This window comes from Myotis lucifugus, unplaced genomic scaffold (assembly GCF_000147115.1).
Source record: "Myotis lucifugus unplaced genomic scaffold, Myoluc2.0 scaffold_1374, whole genome shotgun sequence".
Classification (NCBI taxonomy): Eukaryota; Metazoa; Chordata; class Mammalia; order Chiroptera; family Vespertilionidae; genus Myotis; species Myotis lucifugus.
The window spans coordinates 18,318-33,104 of NW_005872422.1; the positions used below are offsets into that span (position 1 = coordinate 18,318).

General features: G+C 58.4%; 1 protein-coding gene across 1 annotated transcript in view; it reads right to left on the reverse strand.

Moving 5' to 3' along the window:
* The window catches only part of TDRD9 (tudor domain containing 9), a gene marked incomplete at its 3' end in the record, with an annotated part of 42,266 nt that overhangs the window by 17,925 nt on the left and 9,554 nt on the right, over window positions 1–14,787 (reverse strand). The window contains exons 4-13 of the mRNA XM_006107715.1: window positions 14,435–14,656; window positions 13,950–14,072; window positions 12,884–12,964; window positions 10,232–10,396; window positions 9,544–9,647; window positions 4,568–4,632; window positions 3,822–3,876; window positions 3,610–3,694; window positions 2,502–2,559; window positions 1,056–1,160 (exon numbers count right to left, since the gene is read on the reverse strand). Coding sequence (XP_006107777.1) covers window positions 1,056–1,160; window positions 2,502–2,559; window positions 3,610–3,694; window positions 3,822–3,876; window positions 4,568–4,632; window positions 9,544–9,647; window positions 10,232–10,396; window positions 12,884–12,964; window positions 13,950–14,072; window positions 14,435–14,656 — 1,063 coding nt within the window. The remainder of the gene's footprint in view (window positions 1–1,055; window positions 1,161–2,501; window positions 2,560–3,609; window positions 3,695–3,821; window positions 3,877–4,567; window positions 4,633–9,543; window positions 9,648–10,231; window positions 10,397–12,883; window positions 12,965–13,949; window positions 14,073–14,434; window positions 14,657–14,787) is intronic.

Consider the following 14,787-nt stretch of genomic DNA (forward strand, 5'->3'; position numbering starts at 1 on the left):
GGGAAGGCCACGTGCGAGAGCTGGAACACCGGGTGACGAGCCAGCGGGAGGAAGCGTGTTCTGTGTTGAGACTCACTAACAGCGGGCAAGGCAGTGCCGGGTGGAGGGACAGACACACCGACAGAACACGCAGAACCCGACAGAGGCCCCCTGCCCCATGGCCTGACCTCTCTGGAGACCGTGCAGGTGAAGGCACTGCCCGCCACGGGGAGGTTTGCCCACCACGTCCTGGAACAGAACGTGTGAAAACCGAGCACAAAGCAGAGCCTCCGGTCAGACGACGCCTCTCAGAACCCCACGCAGAAACACCAGCGACCCAGGCAGGAGGCGGGCCCATGGGGCGGCACTTCCCTGGAGATGCAGGAGGCCAGCTAACCTCCCGCCACGCGGCTCGACCTGAGGCTTTCCAAAGTGAGGAGGGCCAGTCCCACGCCCTTACTGTCACGACCACCTGACCTTTCCCCTGAGCCCCTCGGGCTGGGTCACGGCAGAGCCTGGCTGACATGGGCCCAATCCCAGCCCCGGCCTCCCAGGGCAGCCTGCGCAGGTCGCTCCTCTGTGCCCTGCGGCCCTGCTGGCGGGTTGGCTGGGGGACAAGGACGGACACCGGAGCCAGGCCTGCGCATAGTGGGCACCACCCACGAGCAGGTCCCCTGGAGCAGGTCCCCGAGGACATCACGCTGCGCCTCCAGTGTGGCCAAACCCCAGCCCCAGCCCCAGCGCCAGCCCCACCCCAGCGCCTGTGCACATCCGAGCAAACACGCCCCATGCGGCCAGCTCAGGAAGGAAGTGCAGAAAGATCAGGAGTCGGAGGAAGGATCGCCAACAGCTGACAAAGCGAGCCCCTGGCCCCAGCTCCTCCCGAAAGTTCACGGATTCTCTGTGCAACAACAGCGGTGGCGGACGGACCTGCCCGTCACGTGTGCACAGCCTGTCACCAAACTCAATGGACCAGAGGGTCGCAGGTTCGGCCAGAGCTGAGAGCTGGCCCCGTGAAGGAGGGAGGGCCGAGAAGCGCAGGTCTGAGGGGTCGGAGGGCGTGCGGCCAAGCTTACCTTTCCTCTGGTTACAACTGGTCTTAGAAGCCCAGCTCAGGCGCAGACTCTGATAATTCGTGTCTTCGTCACAAACCAGAGTTCTAGTCAAACAAAAGTCTATAACTGCCACGTAAAGAGAGGAGTGTGAGCACGAGGCAGTGAAAGGGACTGCCGATCACAGCGCACAGCGAGGGCAGAGCGCGGGAGGCCCTGCCTCCAAGGACCGGGTCATGGGGCAGAAAGGACAGGCCCCTGCAGCCCACCTGGCACCGGAGGAGCCCAGCTGGGGGCAGGGAGCTGCCCGGCCTCTCTGTGCGCAGTGTCCTCGCCCGTGGCCCAGGTGACAGAGCCCCTGCCACTCCTTGGGCAGACCCTCCTGTCCGCTACAGAAGAGCGTCTCCGAGGCAGGCACTGAGCCTCCACCACTCCTCCTCCTCCTTCCCTCCACTCAACGCACCTTCGCTCTCAACCCATCTGTCCCGTGAGGACCTGCCCCCCACCCCCGTCCCTTTAGGGCAGTGGTTCCCAAACTTATTTGGCCTACCGCCCCCTTTCCAGAAAAATTATTACTCAGCCCCTGGAAATTAATTTTTTTAAAATTTTAATAGCAGTTACTCATCGCCCCCAAATGCACCTGTGGCCATCACCGCCCCCCTGGATCGCTGCAGCGCCCACCGGGGGGCAGTAGCGCCCACTTTGGGAATCACTGCTTTAGAGCCTCACTCCTTCTGCCCAAAGCGCAGTCTGCCCTCCCCGCCCTCGAGCGCCTGCGCCCTTGGCCTTCACTCTACCCATCGGGCCAGGCCCAGCCCTGCTCAGTGACAGCTGTTCCCACACTCGTGCCAAGTGGCCAGAGGCCAGCAGGCTGCCGGTCCCTTCACCTCCTGGTCACCAGCTGCGCGGGGCCCACAGAGACCCCCGTCCACTCCATCTTGTTCGATGGCTGCCCTCAAGCCCTGGCGCCCTCTCCCTCCTCACTCTCACTGAGGCCGGGCCTCTGGGCCCCGAGGATGCGGAGGCCGCCAGAGCTCCTCCAGGCACCGCTGTCCTCCCGCCGCCTGCCCAAGGCCAGGGTACACCGCGCCCTCTATCTCGACCTTGTCACTCAGGGAGGCCGCCCGGGGCCCTGGCAGGGCGTGAGCTCTCGTCTCCTTGGCCCCTCGGCTCCCTCTGCCACGTGCCAGGAGCGCTGTCAGCAGCGTCCTGTCCCCTCCTCCTCCCTCAATGTCTCATGAGAACAAAGACTTGTTTCCTGCTCTTCCCCAGCTCCCCCACCCCCACCTCCGTCCCCCACACAAACACAACCCACCCACCCTGTCCTGGCCTCACACCTTCCTGCTGCTCCTGGGGCCATCCTGGGCCAGAACCCCATCTTCCCACAGTCGCTCCCCTGCAGCTCAAGTCCTGCTCCCACGCCCTCCTCAGAGGCTTCCCGCAACCCCTCGGTGCGGACGCAGGTCTTACCGTACTTGACGTCCGGCACGGTGACTGAGCTCTCCGCAATGTTGGTGGACAGAATGATCTATCAAACAGCAAGGAAGGACCCGCGTGCTTACCGACCAGGAAATCATCAAGGTTAACAAACTCAAACTCAAACAGCATTTACAAGCTTCGCAAACACTGGGCTCAAGTCTCAGAAAGGCATCGTGTTCCTCTTTTATCCACGTCGCACTTGACCAAGGGCCTGGGCTGGGGAGGAGGAGCCAGTGTCGTGTGGCCTCAACAGCTGACCTGCCTTGGACCCCAGCTCCACTCCACAGCATGGGACTCGGGCGGCACTGCCTGGTTTGCTCGTGAATAAAATGGAAATGATGGCACCACCCACTCACGCTGCGGGGAAGCCGTGCGAGGTCACCGAGTTGGCGCTGGGAAAGCTCAGGCCGCGGCGGGAGCCGGGTCAGGGAGCAGCCGCGTCGCGGTGCGGCGCCCTCTGTGGGACACCCGCCTGCGCGTTGGAGGCGCCCCCTGTAAGCGGGCACCTGTCACCCTAACTGGCCTTCCTGACAGCTCTGCCGCGGATGTGACTGACTCGGCTTCAAACATACCACGCAGGCTAGAGCAGTGATTTGCTCATCACACAGCTGCAGGTGAGACCCACGTCACCTGCCCAGGCCCACGTTCCAAACCCTTCGCCTCAGCGTAGCACCTCCTCCTCCAGGAGGGTCACTGTCAGGGGCCAGGCCGTGCCCAGGGGCAACCCGACAGATGGAAGGGCTGCGAGCAGTGGCCCTGGGTGCCAGCTAGGTCCCGCTGCCCTAGAGGCTCCGACTGGAGCCAAGGCCCCCACCCACCGCACGCAGCTCTGCTGGGCCGCGATGGGGACCACCCTCGCTCAGGCACAGGCTGCGATGAAAGGCACCAGGAGGCGCTCACCAACGTCACCCTGAGCAGTGCCAGGGACACCGGACGGTCCGCGCTCGAGACGTGACCGAGGAAATGAAACCCTGGCAAACTGACCAAAAGCCAAAGACAAGACGCGCCGGCCGGCTCACCAGGCTCGCGCGAGTCTGTGGCTGAGCTGCCTCAGCCCCGGCCCCGCACAGGGGCTGCAGTGCCCCCGGCCCATGCCCACCTTTCTGTAGCCGGGCACCGGGCTCAGGAACACGTTGTTCTGCTCCTCCAGAGTCACGCTCGAGTGCAGGGGGTAGACCTGCAGCCTGGGGGGAGGGACACGGCCGTGAGCACGGGACGGGCTCACACCAGGGGCTGCGCTCACCGCGCTCGGTTCATCGTTTCAGGCCGAAGCCGGCACGTGCTGATGAGGACCGGGTGTCGTTCACACACCTTTTCTGGATCATGTTTGTGAGGAGCTCGTGCATGTAGTTTATTTCACTCAGACCTGGGGGGGCAAAGGGGGGGCAAGAAAGAGATGGGTGTTCAGTGCTGGAAAGCGCCCTCAGGTGAAGAGCGCGTCTCTTTCCAAGAGGCCTCCCCATTCACTGTATCTCCTCGTTACCCCCCACCTCGCCAGTAAGAGCAACAGCGCGAACGCACAGCAGCACCAAGTCCAGACGCTGGAAACGCAGGTGGAAACACCTGAACCCCCGCCTCCCCCGCCCCTGTCCCCGCCCCCCGGGAGCCCCCAGCAGTGCTGCTGGAAGGCTGTGCGCAAGCGAGGCAGCTACTCTTCCCCCCCCGACTCATTCCCTAATTTCTACAATGAGCATGGAAAATGTTACAGCCACAAAATAGTGGTTAGAAAGTATTAAATGTTATTACTCTACAATATTAATATTAAAATAGTGAAGAAGGCCTGGCCAGTGTGGCTCTGCGACTGAGCATCAACCCATGGACAAGGAGGTCAGGGTTCCATTCCCAGTCGGGGCACTGCCTGGGTTGTGGGCTCGACCCCCGTGGGGGCGTGCAGGAGGCAGTCAATCAATGATTCTCTCATCCTTGCTGTTTCTGTCTCTCTCTCCTTCTCCCTTCCTCTCTCTCTCAAGTCTATTTTTTTTTAAACATATTTAAGAAGGAGACAGAGAGGACACCTCTCCTGGCGCTGCCATCCCGGCCCGAAGGCTGGCACTCACCTGGCAGAAACACCAGCACACTGCCCCGCTCCCACGCGAGCTGGGCGCCCGCCCAGGCCTTGTTCCTGTTAAAAACGTGAGGTGCGCACGTTAACCACGCGAGGACAGCCGTGCCGCTCCTGAACCCTCCCCAGCCTGCAGCGCCCAACCACGCGTGTAACTTCCTCCGCACGAGGAAAGGCAGGGCCGAGGCGGAGTCCCAGGGCCACAGGCTCCCATCACGTTTCCTATGAAAACTATCTGTCAGGTTTCCTGGAAACTTGGTGACTGTAATCCACCCTCAAATCCAAGCACTGGATGAACTCTACGCCCTGGCCGGGCAGCTCAGCTGGTTAGAGTGTCATTCCGATGCACCCAAGTTATCGATTCGATCCCCAGACAGGGCACATACAACAGTCAACCAATGAGTGCACAAAGATGTGGACCAACAACATCAATGTTTCTCTCTCTCTTCCTCTTCCTTCTCCTCCCTTTCTCACTCTAAAATCAGTAAAAACATCTTTAAGATAAACTCTAAGGAGTCCAAACTGTCGTTGGGAAGCCCTTTTACAGGACAAGATCTCAAACCATCCCCTCGCTGCCCCCACCCGGCTCCTGTCACTGTGTGCCTGTGTGTGCAGTGAGAGCCCTGCCCTGCAGACTGGCAGCCCCTCCTGCCAGGCCTGGGTCTTTGAAAAGATCAACAACACTGATGCCCGATCTGCGGCAGAGGAAGACCAGCCGGTGCCAAAAGCAAGGAAATGCCACGTGCCCAGCGACCCGGCAGCCAGCTGTGGACAACTGATCATCAAAAAAGAAAACTGACTGTGATTAACTTTTTTTTTTTAAATATATTTTATTGATTTTTTACAGAGAGGAAGGGAGAGGGATAGAGAGTTAGAAACATCGATGAGAGAGAAACATCGATCAGCTGCCTCCTGCACATCTCCCACTGGGGATGTGCCCGCAACCCAGGTACATGCCCTTGACCGGAATCGAACCCGGGACCCTTCAGTCCACAGGCCGACGCTCCATCCACTGAGCCAAACCGGTTTCGGCGACTGTGATTAATTTTGATATTTAAATAAACCTAAGTCTCAAGAGGATGAGAAGACAAGGCACAGACTGAGCGAAAACGTTCGCAGAAGACATCTAAAGAGCTGTTATCCAGACACATACAGAACTCTTCCGGCTCAACCATTAGGAAACAAGCAACCTGAGAAATGGGCAAGAGACCCGAACAGACACCTCCTCACCAAAGATGGACAGGTGACAAGTAAACGTGAAAAGATGCTCCGGCCACGTCGTCAGGATGGTAAACTGGAGCCACGCGACCCACTGCACACTGACAGGACGGCACCGCCAGGGGCTGGCACCGCCAGGGGCTGAGGGGTGGAGCAGCGGGACGGGACGGGACGGGATGGGACGCTCGCTCACTGCCGGCGGGAACGCCAACGGTGCGGCCCCTGGGAGCGTCTGCCGGGTCCTACACAACTGCACGCGCTCTCGCCACAGCATCGGAGACGCGCTCCTGGGCACTGACCCAAAGAGCTGAAAACTCAGGTCCGGATGCTGACAGCAGCGTTAGTCACGAGGACCCAAACCTGGAGCAGACCGTGCCCATCACTCAGCATCAACAGAAGGAGCTGCCCGCCAGGCAGGCGTGGAGGAACCTGAGAGGCACACGCCAAGTGAAAGCAGCCGGTCTGAAGCGGCCACATGCTCTAGGATTCCAACGACACGGCATTCTGGAAAAGGCAGGACTGTGGTGACAACAGGTGATCAATGGCCCTGCCAGCACGGCTCCGCTGACGGGTCATCATCCCGTAGACTGGAAGGCTGTGGGTTCCCGTGCCGGGTCAGGGTACATACCTGGGTTTCAGGCCCCCCATGTGGGAAAGCAACAGATTAGATTGATGTCTCTCTCACATCAATATTCCTCTCTCTAAAATCAATAAGCACGTCCTCAAGGACAAAATAAACAAACAAAATAAAATAGGCTGTGGTTGGCAGGGGTTACGGGGCGGGGACGAGCAGGCAGAGCCCAGGGTTTCCAGGCAGTGAAACGACTGTCGACACCACAGTGGCGGACGTGTCATTACACACTTGTCACACCCACAAGACACACGCCACCCAGAGCACCTGAGTGTGAGTGACCCAGGGCATGGGTGACGGCCTCCATGTGAGATGGTGGCAAAGGGGTCGCATGGAGACTTCTATGCTTTCGGTTCCAATTTACTGTGAACCTAAAACTGCTCTGGAAATGAAGTCTATTTAAAGGGGGCCCATGAGTCCATTGTGACATCGAGAGAGAGGGGGGAGGCGGGGAGAAGGGGGGGTAGGAGGGAAGCTCCTCTTCACAGAGTGACCTCAGGGAGGAGTCAGAGGAGTGACAAACCCGCACAGCGGGCACGAGGCGGCCACCAGGGGAAAGGCTGTCGGCAGCATCGCCCGCACTCAGGCTCCGGGAGTCCAAGGGGGCAGGAGGCGGCCGGGAGGGACCACAGCTCCAGCCCGCGCTGCCCCAGAGGCACCACGACTGCACGTCAGCCTGACCAGAACGCAGGCTTCCCTGCGGGAGCAGGCAGACCAAAGGCGACTCTCACGTCACGAGATGATGACAAGAAGAGACCACCAAAGCCCAGGAAGAACGATGAAAATGAGTGCATTCAATGTACGCAAGTTACTTCTCAACAAAGTTAACAATTCAGGAAAAGTAGGGGTATGGAGAGGATTAAATAGCAACCTAACGTTTACATCTAACAAAACTATTCCAAGAATGAAATACATTTTTAGCTAAATAAAAACTAAGCTGCCCAGTCAGGGCTACCAACAGACATTTAAAATATACATATTTAGCCGAAACCGGTTTGGCTCAGTGGATAGAGCGTCGGCCTGCGGACTGAAAGGTCCCAGGTTCGATTCCGGTCAAGGGCATGTACCTGGGTTGCGGGCACATCCCCAGTAGGGGATGTGCAGGAGGCAGCTGGTCGATGTTTCTCTCTCATCGACGTTTCTAACTCTCTATCTCTCTCCCTTCCTCTCTGTAAAAAATCAATAAAATATATTTAAAAAAAATATATATATACATATTTAATGATTTTAGAGAAAAGAAGGGGGAGAGGGAGAGGGAGGTTTGTTGTTCTACTTACACATTCATTGGTTGATTCTTTCTTTAAAAATAAATATTTATTGACTTCAGAGAGGGAGGGAGAGGGAGAGAGAGAAACATCAATGATGAGAGAGAATCCTTGATTGGCTGCCTCCTGCACGCCCCCTATTGGGGATCAAGCCCACAACCTGGGCACGTGCCCTGACCGGGAATCAAACCATGACCTCCTGGTTCATAGGTCAACGCTCAAGCACTGAACCCCGCTGGCCGGGCATTTGTTGATTCTTATATGTGCCCTGACCAGGGGTCAGGCCCGAAACCTCTGTGTGTCAGACAACAAACACTTCAACCAACTGAGCTCCCAGCCAGGGCTCCCAAGGACCTTCTTTAGGAAGAAGGAAAACGACCTAAGAGGAGACTAGGGTGCAGAAGAAAAAGATCCTATCTAATCAAGGCAGAACATGCAAATTAACCATCACACCCCGACAAAGATGGCGGCGCCCACAGCCAATAAGGAGGGAATGTGCAAATTGATGCGACAAAGATGACAGCGGCAAGACCGGGACACTTGCATCATCACCATGGTGACGACACAGGCGTCCCTCTCCGCCGCTCTGGGCCTCTGGGCAGCGCAAGTGCTCGCAGGCGCAGAGCTGCCAGGGCTGGGCGAGGCGCCTGCTATGCGGGGGCAGGGGGGAGGGGGGTGCAGGGGAGTGGAGGGAGCTACAGGAGGGCAGCAGGGCCAGAGCGAAGGTGGAAGGTGGCAGCCAGAGCAAAGGCTCAGGCCCCGGTGCCTGAGGGAAGCTGGTGCTGGCAGCCAGGAGAAGGAAGGCCTATTCTTGCACAAATCTTCGTGCATCGCGCCTCTAGTGAGTAAATAAAATGACACCCATTTGGGCAAATCTAAGCACAACAATGGTAGAAAGAATAATGAAACTCGTGGGAGTTAAAAACAGAGCTAAACTGGCACTCAGCTGCAGGGGCTGGTGGGTGACTGGGTGGCCCCTCGTCCGAGGACTGCCAGGAGGGACGCAGGACAGTGACCGCACCCGCCAGACTGTCTCCCTTTCACAGCTGGTGAAGGCAAGAAGAGGCACGCGGGGAAGGGGAGTGGGGGGGGTCTCGCAGGCCCACAGAGACCGTGCCCCAGCCACGAGGGGAGAGCGCACGCTCCCTGCATGCTGCTCCAACGCACACCGTGTGTGTGTGCGTGTGTGCGTGAGTGTGTGAGCTCAGCGCTGCAAGCAGCGAAGGTCCCGGATGCAGTGCCTGCTGTCAAACACCACCCTCTGAGCACCACTAGAGCCTCGGGCTGTCCCTCAGGGAGACATGTCCAGATCCCAGTGAATGGACGTGGGAGCACAGCAGACTTGGCACGGGAGCACCTCAGAGATGGGAGCAATGGAGAGGCGGCTGCGCTCTGTCCTCGGGCTGCGTGGACAGCACGTCGGGGCTGTGGTCTTAGCTTTCAGACAGCCTGTCCGGAAGCCATACGTGGCATGGTTCTAACTTTAAGGGGAAAACTTTACAAGATACCAACCTCATTTCTGACTATGTAGGGCAGGGGTCCTCAAGCTACGGCCCGCGGGCCACATGCAAATACAAATATTGTATTTGTTCCCATTTTGTTTTTTTACTTCAAAATAAGATATGTGCAGTGTGCATAGGAATTTGTTCATAGTTTTTTTTTAAACTATAGTCCGGCCCTCCAACGGTCTGAGGGACAGTGAACTGGCCCCCTGTTTAAAAAGATTGAGGACCCCTGATGTAGAGTGACTACTGAAAAAGTCTCTACATTAAACCTTAACATAAAAAAAGCTTCCAGATGAGTGACCGCCTGGAGCCCCTGCGCGGCACCGCGGCTGCGGCCGCCGAGGCCTCCTACCCGCTCTCCTTCATGTCCATGTCGTCAAACATCTGAATCAGGGAGACGGCGACCTCGTACATGTCCTTTGTTATCACCGGCTCCTCCAGGACGTGGGGGGAGAGCTGGAAGCAGGAGGAAACCGAGGGGTCAGAGGGCATCGGGCTGGACTGCGGCTCCCCCTGCAGGGCGGCACTGTGACGAAGACCCCAGGGGCGAGGCATGCGTGTGCAGCCAGCGTCTGAGCACCGAGCATCACGGGTGCCCGCCCCGCCCGAGAGCAAGGTCAAGGTGGGGCAGAGTCCAGGCGCCGCAGCCACGTGTCCGGCAGGGAACCGACTTTGAAGACACAGAATCAGTGGCTCCAAACGTCTATGGGGCCAGGAGTTGTGACCCCAGAGTTGCCTGGTCACCGCCAGGAGCCCCAACATGGCAACCTCGCCCTAAAACCACAAGTCCCAGGGCCAGGGAACCCCCGTCCACCTGCCCACTCACGCACCGTCAGGTCACTGCGGGTAGCGTGACCCAGGTCGGGGGTCACGGTCACCAGACCACAGCGAGCTGTGCCCTCCAGGCGGGCGGAGCCAGGTCCTGGTGACGGCCTCACCCCCGCGCAGCCCCCGACGGGTGACGTTATACTCTGCCTGACCTTTCCTCCACTCCCCGGAGAGGACCCCTCCCACACCCCCGAGGACCAGCGCCTGCGTACCCTGCTGTGCGGCACGTGCTCCAGGTCGCCCAGATAGAACTCCTCGATGGAGTGGGGCTGCCCGGCCACCTCAAACACGTAGGCAGGGTTCATCTTGTTCTGAACAGGAACTGCAAAGTAGTCGGCAAACTCCCTGCAGTTGATGGTGGCGGACATCAGGATGACCTGCAGGCGGGCAGACCCGGGAGGCAGAGTGAGTGCGGACGGCCTGGAGGGCCCGCACCCAGCGCCGGATGCTTCACACCTTCTGAGACGCCGACGGCTCGGACTGGGCCTCTCGTGGATGCGCTGACGGCCAGCTTTCACTCTCTCTCCAAACACCTATCAAGTGAGGAGCTACAGGGTCCCAGTGACGCTGCACCCGTTTCCCTAAAAGGAACCTCTGCATCAGAAACAACTGGAAACAGAAGAGACTAGGGGAGGCGCTCCAGGAGGAGGTGCAGCCGCCCAGAGGACGGCGGGACGGCCGGACGCAGGGGGCAGCGACCAGGGAGCCGCCCTCACCTGCGGACAGAGGACTTGGCTTTGCCAAAAGAAGGTGGGTTGGTGGTGTCCTCACAAAACAGCCGAGAGGCAGGAGCAGCCCCGCAGCTCACCGTGACGGTCCGCACCGCTCACCCGTCTCCCAGTGCCCAGCAGGCTGAGCGCACCGCGGGCCACTGACGCCCAGCACACCCGCATCAGGAGTCGGTCGTGTATATCTTAGTGCAGTGAGGGCGAACCTATGACACGCGTGTCAGAGGTGACACGCGGACTCATTTTTTTGGTTGATTTTTCTTTGTTAATGGCATTTAAATATATAAAGTAAATATCAAAAATATAAATCTTTGTTTTAATATGGTTGCAAATATCAAAAAATTTCTATATGTGACACAGCACCAGAGTTAAGTTAGGGTTTTTCAAAATGCTGACACGCCGAGCTCAAAAGGTTCGCCATCACTGGGAAGGTAAACAAACGTAGGCATTCAGTACTGAGAGGACATGGCCCCGGGCGGAGAGGAAGCTCTGAGAAGCACCTGGGAGGCAAACCTGAGGCCAAATCTGACCTGGGCTCAAGGTGCAGGCAGCGCTGCCCCGGCCCCGCCTCCTGTGCGCCCCTCACCCCGTGGCTCTCACCTCTCCTAGGACCCCTGCCGTCCCCCCTGGTCAGAGTGGTCGGCCAGCAGCGAGCGCAGGGTCCGGGGCTGGCGAGGGCCGGAGCCAGTGGCCTCCACGGTTAGTGGGAAGGCCCGCCGGCCTGTGCTCGGCACCTGGTCTTTTTAAAAAGTAATGAGAGGAATTTTTGAGTTTCAAAACCTGATTGCAAAGCCTGCTAGCACCTGAATTCTACGACCTTGGCCCGGCTACACACACCCTATCGAGGTTCCACATTTGGAAAACACTCTGCTCCATGTTTCCCAATAAACCGGGAGCTGTGAGCGGACGGCCGGCTCCCGCTCCTACACAGCAGGGCAGGGCCCCTGCCACCAGGCGGCAGGGGGTGACTCTAAGGATCCATGACTCTAACTCTCTTGACTACTGAAAACTAAAAAAATCAAGCAACTACCTGAGAGCAAAAATCGTCATGAAAATGACAATCAAGAACGCTCTGGCTTGTCTAACAACCTTTAACGTCACCTTTGTTAGAATTCCAGAAGGAAAGCCATGGCCAACTCTCTCAGGCGTTCAGCCACCTCAGGTGTAAGACAAGGCGTTGCAAATGTCGGCTCCCGCCCCACCAGGTGAGAACACCTCCGGCTGAGGGCCCCTCGGATCGGGAGACAAGAGTCGCCCCTAAGCGAGTAGCTGAAGCACCTGAAGACGAGCATGGCCCGACTCAGAGGCACCTGTCTTCACGGCAGGGGGCCCGTTGCAGCCCTCGTCATTGATAGAGCCCCGCTCTACCCCCTGCTCTGCCCCCCGCCCCTGCCCCCCTATCAAGGGGCCCCAAAGGCCTCTGGCCAGCAGCATGGCAGCCCTGGTCTAGGCGCATAATGATTAAGGCCTCCCCCGACCCCTCCTTCAGCGAGAGCTCACGCTTTCCCTTCTGTTCAGAGGAGGGTGAACAGCACTGACCACCCAGGGACTTCAGGTGCCGTGTCACGTGAGTGTCTAGGTCAGCCGTGGGCAAACTACGGCCCGTTTGAAATGAATAAAACTAAAAAAAAAAAAAGACCGTACCCTTTTACGTAATGATGTTTACTTTGAATTTATATTAGTTCACACAAACACTCCATCCATGCTTTTGTTCCGGCCCTCCGGTCCAGTTTAAGAACCCATTGTGGCCCTTGAGTCAAAAAGTTTGCCCACCCCTGGTCTAGGTCCTAGACTCTAGGACGTAGTGCGTCTGCCTGGGCTCAGACTCCCAGGCGCTTTGATGCTGTTTTCAAAACGGCGACTGCAGCCGCACGCACACGCCTGTCCACGCGGTGCTTTCCCACACGCGGGGCTCCAGCACCAGCCCTTCATCAGTCAGCTACTCTCAGGCCCTCTGCTCCAGGCTGCAGTGTTACAATCTCAGCAACACACGCCCAGCGGACCACACTCCCTTAGAGCAGGCCTCCCGCGGCCTGCTAGCCAGGCCCGGTGCGCTGCACGTTAAAATAAAGAGAAGCAAAAGCACAAAGTAAATCTCGGTCCTAAGTCTTCCTGTTCCTCCTGAAGTCGCGTTACCTTCACAAACCGGGAGTTTGTCCTTAGAAGCTTGCGGACCACCAGCAGCAGGAAGTCCATTTCCTCGGTTCGCTCGTGCACCTGCAAAAGACGCCGGCACTGAGTGACGGGGAGGGGCCGGCAGGGAGCCAGCGGCTCTGCTGGGTCAGTCCCGGCTAAGAGAATCCCACTGGCATTTGGGTAGTGATGTTTAGCATCCTGGGCCCTGCCCACTCAATGCCAACAGTGCCCAGGCCACTGTTACAGCCAACCCCCCACCTGGCCCCAGCACGGAGAACCACAAGTGAACTGCTGCTCAGTGGTGAGTGCCGGATGGCAGCGGCCGGGGCAGCAGTGGCTCGTGCACTGCAGGACCAATGACGGGAGGCTGGCTATGAAGATGGCGCGCAGCCAGGAGAGCTGCAGAGGCGGGGGCCGCGGCTGCTTCGTGGCCCTCCACACGCCAAGGCCTTCCTGGCCCAGAGCCACCCTGAGGGCCTGGAGCCACCCTGGCCTGCCCCACCCCAGCACCAGCTGACAGCAAAGGGACAGGACCTGGGGCTGTTTTCCCATCACTTAGTCAGGACACCTCGACACACAAGCGGACAGTGAGATGCTACTGAGGGACATTCCTCTGCCAACTGGAGGGAGCAGCTGCTCGTGCCAAAGCAAGTCCCTCCCCGGGCGTGGCACCTCGAGCCGCTGCGCAGTGTGGGGAAGGAGCAGGAGGACAGACACCAGCCGCTGACAGTGTATAACGCTCACACGTGATGGCTGGGGACCTAACAACGCCCGAGCAACCCTCATGACGCCCCCAGGCCCCGGCCTCGCACTTCACTGTCTCCCACTGGAGAGAGGCAGGAAGCTGCTCCTCACGGAAGCCCCGAGGGCCTCGCCTCCATGAGGTGCGCAGGGCCCTCAGCCTCCCCATGGCTGTTCCCATCCGACCCCGCCGCTCCCGGGCTCCGGGCTGGCCCGCGGCCCCTCGCACAGGCATCAGGCCCCCCACACAGGCATCAGGCCGCCGCACCGGCTCCGTGAGCCATGAGCTGAGACGCAGCGGAGCACAGCAGGGCAGCGCACGCACCTCGTCGATGAAGATGTGCGTGAAGGCCACCAGGCTCTTGGCGCTGACGACCTTCTGCAGCAGGACGCCGGTCGTCATATAAATGAGCCTGGTGTCCTCCGTGGCCACCTTCTCCAGCCCCACCTAGATGGGGGGGGGGGGGGGAGAAAGGGAAAGTTTTCAGGTTTAAATGGCTGCATTTAACTCCAAAACATCTATTTTATCAGGGGGTGATATCATTTTTACATTAAGACAATTAAGTACGGAAACATCTACATACAAGAATATAATTAAAAGGTAAAAGTATAAAAGCCATAAGTCAGAAAATTCTTTTTTCCTATTCAACTGGAAAAAAATTAAAGTTATTTTCAAGAAATTCGGAGTTTCATTATTTTTAAATTATGCCACAGTGTAAGCAACTGAACTCATTTTGATTCCAGCAGAAAATCATCCGTTAGACGGCAGGTCACCGTGCCCAGGAGCGCGGTCCTCCCGGTCCAGCCCACCTGGTAGCCCACCAGGCCGCCCAGCGTCCAGGCGCGCTCCCTGCTGATCCACCGGGCCATGCTGCTGGCCCCGATCTTGCGCGGCTGGGTGACGGCGATGTGGCAGTAGGCGCCGCGCTGGAGGCAGTGGTCCAAGACGTACTGCGGCAGCTGCGTGCTCTTGCCGCTGCCCGTGGCGCCGTGAATGATCACCACAGAGTTACTTTCTATCAAAGAAATCACCTGCAAGTGAAAACAGTCTCTCACCATTCCCGCAAAATTAACAGTGACCTGAAAGGACCTAAGAACCAGCGTTTCTCTTGAGAAAGTTCAGGGTGACCTGCCTTCCGTCTTTAGAAGCTACTGAAGAGCCA